Source organism: Arachis duranensis, chromosome 2 (genome assembly GCF_000817695.3).
Source record: "Arachis duranensis cultivar V14167 chromosome 2, aradu.V14167.gnm2.J7QH, whole genome shotgun sequence".
Taxonomy (NCBI): domain Eukaryota; kingdom Viridiplantae; phylum Streptophyta; class Magnoliopsida; order Fabales; family Fabaceae; genus Arachis; species Arachis duranensis.
Window position 1 is genome coordinate 19,330,205 of NC_029773.3, and position 9,755 is coordinate 19,339,959.

Here is a 9,755-nt window from a genome sequence, read left to right on the forward strand (position 1 = left end):
AATTGTATTATATATTTATCTCATCTATATGTATACCTATTTATTTATAGTGAAAAATACGATAAGTAATAAAATTCAAACATAAGTTAATTTTAAAAATACATATAAATTAAAAATTTAATTTATTTATTTAAAAAAATCCAAGCATCAATTGATCATGTATTTACACACAATAAAGACATAATTAACCGAAACATTTATCAATGTTTTTAGTTTTTTTTTTTACTTTTTATTTTATTTTTATTTATTTTTGTTAAGAACAATGTTTCGGTTCACAGTCCAAGCATACAAAATCCTTTGTGAAAACTGAAAAGCCAAGAATTATTTTCAAGTGAATGGCTGTCTTTGTTACACGCCACTTGCCACATATATCCTTTATTCCTTTAGACCACAATCTTTCACTATTTATTTAGACACAAACTACTTCTCTCTCTCTCTCTCTCTCCAAATTGCAATGGCAACTCTGCACTCTCTTGCATTGTCATCTCCACTCTCCAACTCTCTACACAATTCACGCTCAAGCACAGGTATAGTTACTTCATCCATTAAGCTTCACTGTGATTTTATTTTATTCTTGTACTGTTCCTTTTATTTCATATCCATCAAGTGTGCAAATTATTAGGACTACCCTTTTACAATTAAGAGTTATTAACTGAATTTGGACACTAATAATATCTGTGCTTGTATCATTTTATGAAATTTCACTAAATTATGCATGCCTCGGGACTTCAATTGATGGGTAGTAAGTACTAAGTAATGGTAGGTTCATCTAAAGTTGAACTCCTGAAATTCCATAGTTTCATTAAGATTAATTTTGTGGGGTTAAATGCTTATGGTGGTTAGTTTTTTTACTTTTTTTCCATCATCTCATTCTAGTAAGGGAATGAATGTATATCAATTCCTGCATTGAAAGGGATACGAAAGTTAATAGACATTGTATAAAACTGGATTAACTAAACTGAATTGAAACTGAACTACACTATTTTAGATAAACCAGTTTTTTAAATAAAATATCTAATCTAAAATTATAGTTTTTGTAAAAAAATCAGATTTTTATGGTTTGGTTTGGTTTAAAACCAAAATAAACTGGTTTATAATTTGAACGATATACTCCAAAAGCCCAAACGGCTAATGGACACAAGACTGCTCTGTCCTCTCCCACACTGCCGTCGCTCGCAGGCCAACCACTACGGCCGTCACTTAATCTATCATTTACTGCACATGTCTATTTTAATATCAATAATTGCTCATGGTAAATTGAATGTACTTTCATGAATTCTAAAGTTAACGGATAGATGAAAAATAAGATAATTATATAAAGTTTCATCCGTGATTAAAGTGATGAAAAATTTGGTAGAATAGTATGTTTGGCTTTTGTACCATATAGAGAGAGAAGGAAGAGAGAAGAGAGGGGGAGAGGGAGGGAGAGGAGATAGAGAGGAAAGAGAAGGAGAGAGGAGAGGGAGGGAGAGAGAAGGGGGAAGAGAAAGGGGATTAAAACTGATTTTAATAAATAAATTAGTTTGACCTGGTGCACTACATTATAAACTGGTTTAATATAAACCAGTTTGCTATGAAAAAGTAGTTTGGTCAGTTTTTAAACGAGTTAAAATAGTTTGGTGCAGTTTTAGTTTTGTTTATGAATAAAACTAAACCACGAACACCCCCTAGACATTGACATTAGGATGAAAAGGTAATTAATTCCCCCTTCCTAACCATACGTCAAGAGGGAGGTTGGCTTACATAGCTCGAATCCTTTCGCCTCGCTCAAGTAAGTACAGTTAGGAATGCTGAGTGTTATGTTTGGCTAGTTGGCTGAAGGATGTTGTCCTGTTGTTAAGGTATCTGCCAAACAAGAAATTGTTGTCGAATGGTTAGTTCATTCGTCCCCTTAAACAAGTGTCAGGGATTCGAATCCTGTCTTATGCATACAACAACCTATTAGCCAGCAGTAAAACCTTAAATGGAGCTCAAATCTTAGGCATTAGTTCTCAGCCGGTCAGAGTCGGGAGATACCTTGGGAAACAATAAAAAAAAAATAGAAATCATGGTGGTAAGTGTTCTTGAAACAGCATTACATGTGCTTCCCCCAAAACACATTGTTTTCGTAAAATATGTGATCTTCTTGAAGTCATGCTCAGGAGTGATGTATGTATTTTCCAAATTTTATAAGAAAAGGATGGTAAGTTTTGAATGATGATGCACTTCATGAGCACAAGTTAGAAAGTATTCAAATACTTAGAAGTGAGAATTTAACTACAATTACCAAACTAAGTAATCTAAGAAGTAATTGATGACAGAACTTGCAGTGTTTTAATTTGATCAAATATACAAAGTAATCTTAGAAGGTCCTCTGTCTTTGTTTATCAGCTCCAACTTCAGCTGTTCATCGAAGCGTGCATTCGTCATTCAATGGCCAATCCTTAAACTTGCCACGGTTGAGGTTACCTAAGCTAACTACAAGTTCTCCGATGCGCATTCCGGTTGTCATGATGGTGAAACCTGCAATACAGTTCATCCAAGGAACTGATGAATTAACAATACCAGATGTAAGGCTCACCAAATCAAGGGATGGAACAAACGGCATGGCCATCTTCAAGTTTGATCAACCCTCAGTTTTCGATTCCTCCGGCGAAGTAGGTGACATCACCGGGCTATACCTGATCGACGAGGAAGGGGTCCTTCAGTCGGTCGATGTGAGTGCTAAATTTGTCAATGGAAAGCCTTCTGGAATCGAAGCGAAGTATGTAATGCGGACTCCAAGGGAATGGGACAGATTCATGAGATTCATGGAGAGATACTCTAATGCAAACGGCTTGCAATTCATCAAAAAATGAGCTATTGTGCTAACAACTTTTTTCCCATTCTTATTCTTTTGCCCTTTTGTCATGAAGTTTGATTTTCTGTAATAATATATATAGTATGATAAATATGAGTGAATGCTGAATTGGCATGCATGTAACTTCTTTTGACCACCATGTTCTTGTAAAATTTTGCTTGTCCTGCTGCTTTTTTATGCTTCCCATGTACCCGTTTCTTATTGGCAATTTGGAAATCTCATTACTAACTTTGCATCTCATTATGTTTTTGAAGGTCAAGAAACATTGTCAAGTGATATAGTTAGTATATTCACCACGCATAGGTGCAAACTCAGGTGTAGTAAAATTGATAATTAAGAGCCGATAATTAAGAGCCATTAAATGAAAATTTAATTAAATTATTCAACTCATGCATCTAATTAGTTCACTATTGGTAGTGCGAATTCCACAAATTTGTTGCTTTGCCTCAGCAAGTAAGGAAGCAAAATGCGCAGATTAGTTATTAGTATGTCAAAAATCTGTATTTCATCGTTTTGGAGAGATACAATATAAACGTATTCTATGTGCCTTTTATGTGTTACGAAACGCTAAACAACTTTTGTTAACAGCTATGCAAAATTAAAAAAATATATAATTAAGAACATAAACATACATTACATATGCATGTCTCTCTCTTTTTAAATAATTGCCTCGTCCAATTATCTGTTCCAATTGTTGACAAGACTAAGAACAAGACACACAAAACAGACAAACAAAATTAATACTTTTATATTTTATTTAGTAATAAACTAAATATATACAAAAAAAAATAAATTATAAGAGTTCAATTTATTCTTTTTTCATACAAAAGTTTAGGAAGAAAAATATAATGATAAAACACACAAAGAAAAAGCATAAATAATTTCTTAAGCATAAATAAGAAAAAGCATAAATAATGTCTTAAGCATGAATAAGAAAAATAACGCAAATATACGAGAGAATAACTAGTAAGGAAAACCTTGTTCTTATACAATTCATTCTTTGTTCTCTCAGCGGCTTTTATATTTTACATCGATGAAGAATTTCTTACTCTCCATGAGCAATAACCTTGCCAACAACTGCAATTATCTACTCTATCATTATACAAATCTGGGGTTGTCATTGGGAAAAGAAGCCACAAGAAGCCCAAAAGTCCTAATACGAATGCTATACTCGCTGCCGCTGAAACAGAAAAAAATGACATAACTATGGAAGAAAAATCAGAAATACCAGTCAACCGTACTAACTAACAGTGTATTCAAACTTATAAAGACAAGTAGTTAATTTTGATTCATTGTTAGAGTAATGTTTGTTGACCAAAAGGGAATCATAAGAATCATAAGCTTGTAAGACCTATTTCATGCAAAAAAAGGAATGTAGCCACGGATTGAAAAAATTAGAAAGAGGGATAAAATTCGTTTAATATATATCAACATGTATTTTGAAGTTGATTGATCCATGTGAAACTTATTACACACATACCACTTCTCTTCGAAAATAGTACCGGCAGTCCCATAAAATTACAACATATATGTGCAACCAGAGGAGCAAGAAGATGTCCTGCTCAGGCAAAAGGAGAAAACAAAAATATGAGCAGGGAAAAGGACAATAAAACCAACAAAGCGCAAAAGAACCATGTTGACTTGTCATGAGAACTGAACAGATGTAAAATATTAGAACTTAGTAAATAAGACAAACATCCCATACCAGTTCGAATGAAAAGAAAAGATGCATATGACCCAAAGACAACAGTGTAACCAAGTTGGAGACCTGCAGACACAATTTAGTTTTCAGTAAGAATATCATTGCAGGAAACTATTTATATCCTAGAAATGAGCCAAAATCTCAAGATAAGAGAAAACAAATCGGATAGGGGGGTTTAGATAACAAAATTGAGGAACCTGATAAATAAAGTACACATTGGGCGTACCTGTAACCATAACAGCCTTCTTTATTCTGTAGTTTTGCTTGGCATAAATCTCCATGAAATGATTTAAATGTGCTGCAAACCAATGATGCAGTAAAACTTCCAATTAGGCACTGCATTTGTAAAGGACAATAATTCTTGCGAGTTTGACCAATCATGCAGCTAAACTTCTCCTTAACCATTTAGTTGAATAAGACAATATAAACTTCTCGTTAAGCAATATGGTTGAAAAGGACAATAGTTTTACTAATTACTTTCTTCACTTTACATCTAGATGGAAGTTATTGAATGTTTTATGGACTAGCGAGTCTGTGTGCAAGTGCATGGGCTGTGCTACACGTACCCTTAAAATTAGCAGTTAGTATTCATTCAGATGACTGAAATGAAAACTTAGGTACTTATTTTTATTTTAATCAAATAAGACTTGCGAAATAAATATTGATCCCTAAAGTAGCATCCAAAAACCATGATGAACTTGAGAACAAACATGGTCTAATGACAATGATATAAAACCTAACTTACACTAATGAATGCTTTATGACTTCTCTTAAACTATTAAACATGCTTAATTATTAAGTGCCATGAGATTAGCATTTGTATATAAACACAAAATTCAACTCTATAACATAGCTACAAACCAAATCCATTTTTGTAGAAGACATCTAAGAACTTACCCAGGCTGAAGAAAATAGGGCAAAGAAGTATGACACCATATGGCTTAAATCCTCCACACAGTAGCACAGGTATCATGCATGCCCTAAACACCAACTCCTCGGTAAGGGGTGCCTGTTCAATGAATCATACATAAAAATTCCCAAATTGCATGAATGATATGAAAATGAACCACAAAAGACACATTACTTAAGCTGTACTCACAAATTATGAACTATTATTTGTTGCTGTGCTTTCAACTCTCATCATTGACATGAGAGGACAAAAAAAAGGCATAAGCTCAGTGCAATCTAATGGAAAAGGTTCAAGATGTTACATGACTATAAAATTAGTACCAACCACAATATAGTTTCGCCACGCCATAACATTTGTTGACACTGCAGAAAACCATGCAACAAACTTCTGTGTCGCATATTTACATGAATCAAAGGAAAGGCCGCCGCCTGAATTTGTGTGTTCCCTCCAAGAGCCGAGTAGTAAAAGAAACTTGAGGAACAACGAGCCAGCATACATTAGAGAGGTCAGGGTAAGTGGAAAGACCACTGCTTGCCACTGTTCCAGACAGAAAACCGTATTTCAGAAAGGAAATTTTAGGAATGAGGGTGACCCAGATTTCCAATCTGCATATTGTAACAAGAAAATACACTTTCATTTTAGAGAATAATTTCTACGCATTGACAGTTAGCCAATAGAAATTCAGGAAGCTGACATGGAAAAGCAATCTCTATTTCATTTAGTTTATGGAACATGACTTGGTATTTTCTTAAATTTCTACTGGCTGACATTCAATTCACAAAAATCACTCTCTTTAATCTTTATTTTATCCATTCTACTTCACCAAAACATTACCAAAATAAATAAAAAATGCATTGAATTGAACTTGTTTTAATGTGATTCATTATACTCACAATATGATCCATTCTGATGCCATAAACACCAAAAAGGTATAGCAGTTCCTTACTTTGCACCTGCTCACATAGTAAAACAGCTCCATTATTACAGAATGTATAGCACGAAAACTAAATAAATCATAGCCCAAAACTCGAGTTATCTTTAACTAAATTACATTTATCACTTAATTTGATTAAATCAACCGCAAAAGAAAAAGCACAGTTAGTCCTCCAAGATTGTTATTGCCACATAAATCCTCAAAAACCTCCAAAACAATTAAAAAATTCCGCTTGGCTCACTTCTCTCTAGACTCTAGTGAAGCAGCGATTATCCTTGGATAACTAATATAGCTTGACCAAATGCAATTTTACTTAAAAAAGTTAACTTTTCTCACTTGTTCGATTGTTTAAAATAAAAAATACTTAGTTATAAGCTACATTTGAATTTAAATTAGAACAAGCTAATGTTCACCGTTGCTAGCAGCCACAGTACATTACCACAAAAAAAAAGGGGAAAACTGAAAGGAGAGCGTACTTACGGGGATAATGAGAGCAGAAAGCGAAAGAGAGAGAACGGTCGAAACGAGGGCGCATAGGAAGCGTCGGATCATGTAGGCTTCGAATGAGGAAGGCGGAGGGAGGCGGAGGAGCAACGTCGGAGCGTAGAGAACCGCCACGTAGAGCAGCGCCATCGAAACGCAAGCGATGACAGCGAAGGGCTTCGAAACGACGACGTCTGGTTCCATTGCAGGATGTCGTTTTGCAGTTGGAAGAGCAACCCTAGAGACTCAGACTCAGACTCAGTAGACGCAGAAAAGGGCATAAATGCAATTTTCTTCTTGTCTGTGATTGTGTTGTAATTAGTTTTTCTTTTGTTGATCTTCAATTTAATATTTTTTCTTTCTTTTTTTCAATATAAAAATAGATATTTATTCATACGAATGTGATTATAAATAAGATCAATTGGGTGTCAAATGTCAATAGAAGAGAATTACAATCCATGACTAATAATTAACTGTTATAAAATAAAAGAAAAAATAAAAAAGTGTTTTATATTATATTATATATAAAAAAGAGAGAATATTTATTTTTATTATTGCTATAAAGAGAGAAAGGGAAATATTTATAATTGTGTGAATAATTTTTTTGTCATGTTTATGTTTTTATATGCAAATAAATTTTACTTTTCAAATTTTATTAATTGTGCTTTGTCATAAGAATTTGCTCCTTTTAGCATAGGAAAAGTGATCCGTCCATAAATAGGCATCCATCTTTGTCCATCTTTGTTGTAACACTCTCTTTAGATGCTCATTTAAGAATATGCCTCATTAAAACCTTATTAAAAAAATTCAGTGAAAAAAAATTTTAGTGAAGAAAAAAGAGTATAATATCCTTTGTGATGAGGATTGTCTCATTAAAAACCTTATCAAGAAAAACCCAATGGGAAAAAAACTGACCAAGAAAAAAAGAGTACAATCTCCCTCTCTTATCAACATCATTTAATGTATCGAAATTGGCGCATTCCAATCTCATGTACCAATCTTTCAAATGAAGATTTTGGGAGTGACTTTGTAAATAAATCTACCAGATTGTCATTTGAATGGATCTGTTGGACATCAATTGTCCCTTTATTTTGAAGATCATGAGTGAAGAAGAATTTGGGAGAAATATGCTTTGTTCTATCACCTTTGATGTATCCGCCTTTAAGTTGAGTAATACATGCTGTATTATCTTCAAACAGGACAATTGGAACTATTTTATGATCAATTACTTCACATGATGACAGAATATATTGAATCAAACTCCTGAGCAAAAAACTCTCGCGACTTATTTCATGAATTGCTAGTATTTCAGCATGATTAAAGGATGTTGCTTCAATTGTCTATTTCCTGGACCTCCATGATATATCTGTTCCACCATATGTGAACAGGTATCCTGTTTGAGATCTCCCTTTATGAGAATCAGACAAATATCCTACATCTGCATAGCCAACTAGTTGTGACTTAGATCCATAGGGATAAAACAATCACATATCAACCGTTCCATGAAGATATCGAAAGATTTGCTGGATTCCACTCCAATGTCTTCTGGTTGGAGATGAACTATACCTTGCTAGTAAATTCACCGCGAATGATATGTCAGGTCGTGTATTATTAGCAAGATACATTAGAGCTCCAATGACACTAAGATATGGTACTTCATAACAAAGGATATCTTCATTCTCTTCTTTAGGACGGAATTGATTCTTTTCCACATCTAAAGATCTTACGATCATTGGGGTACTAAATGGATGTGACTTATCCATATAAAATCTCTTCAAGATCTTTTTTGTGTATGTTTTTTTATGAATAAAGATCCCATTTTTTATTTGCTCGATCTGCAGGCCGAGACAAAATTTAGTCTTTCCAAGATCTTTCATCTTAAACTCTTCTTTAGAATTTTTATAATTGTTGGAATCTCTTCAAGAGTTCCAATGATATTTAAATCATCAACGTACACAACAATTATAATAAATCCAGATGCAGATTTCTTTATGAAAATACACGGGCAGATATCATCATTCTTGAATCCATTTTTGGCCAGATACTCAGTAAGACGATTATACCACATTCGTTCAGATTGTTTCAGACCATATAAAGATCTTTGCAATTTGACTGAGTATAACCCTTGCGAATATTCGTTGGATGATTTAGATATCTTTAATCCTTCAGGGACTTTCTTATAAATATCACGATCTAATCAGCGTCTGACACCTACATGTCAACACCCTGGCAACATGTGGTGCGTGTTGACCACTTGATCGGCTATCTCGATGCACCCAAGACCCAATATCTATACTCCGGAAACACCAGTGCATTAATGTCTTTGTGCCTTTAAAAGACGGGAGGAGGAACTTCGCATGCTTCATTGTTTATTGTGCATTGTAGTGTGATTAGGAAGATTCACTTTAGGAGGATGGTTCTGTTAAGAGAGTTACAGAAAGAAAAAGGAGGAAAGTGATCTTTGGCGAGGAGAGTGAGTAGTGTGTTATTTGAAAAATGATATGTGATTATATGTCTGTAGAAAAACATGTTATTAATTATTTAGGACAGTCTAATTATATAAGTTTAGTATTTTTGTTAATTTAGAGTTTAGTATTTAAAATATATTATTATTAGTATAATTATTTAGATTAATATTATTATTAGCCGTTGTAGTGAATTAGATAATTTAAATACTTTTTTTTATCTTTCTGTGATAATATTAATAATTTTATTTGTTTTCTGATATTTGTTATTTTTTATTTTAATATTACTGTAATTTAATATGTTAATATGTACTTTTTAAAACTAATAAGTAATAAAAATACTGATAAAATATTTTTTTAGAATTTTTGTTATTAATTATTTATTTCCTTTTTTGTTATGATATTATTATTTTTTAGTCTAC

The 9,755-nt window shown here is 33.2% G+C and overlaps 2 protein-coding genes across 2 annotated transcripts; one reads left to right on the forward strand and one right to left on the reverse strand.

The window, feature by feature from the left end:
- The first annotated feature begins 389 nt into the window (after positions 1-389).
- LOC107473884 (photosystem II reaction center PSB28 protein, chloroplastic) lies at positions 390-3,025 on the forward strand. The gene is made up of 2 exons (XM_016093481.3): positions 390-527; positions 2,371-3,025. Exons 1-2 carry the CDS (start codon positions 455-457, stop codon positions 2,835-2,837), a joined length of 540 nt encoding a protein of 179 aa, XP_015948967.1. The 5' UTR covers positions 390-454; the 3' UTR covers positions 2,838-3,025.
- A 753-nt stretch (positions 3,026-3,778) lies between these two features.
- Positions 3,779-7,098, reverse strand: LOC107473883 (CAAX prenyl protease 2; the record flags this gene model as incomplete). Its single annotated transcript, XM_016093480.3, is given in 8 exon segments — positions 3,779-4,019; positions 4,320-4,397; positions 4,545-4,607; positions 4,768-4,839; positions 5,439-5,550; positions 5,776-5,988; positions 6,345-6,404; positions 6,866-7,098. Coding segments are annotated over 8 exon segments (986 nt in total), but the record flags the coding sequence as incomplete, so codon positions are not given.
- Positions 7,099-9,755: the final 2,657 nt, after the last annotated feature.

Coding starts and splice junctions, on each gene's coding strand:
- LOC107473884 (XM_016093481.3), top strand. CDS start 455: ATGGCAACTCTGCACTCTCTTGCATTGTCATCTCCACTCTCCAACTCT. Junction 528..2,370: donor CAATTCACGCTCAAGCACAG/GTATAGTTACTT, acceptor TTTGTTTATCAG/CTCCAACTTCAGCTGTTCAT.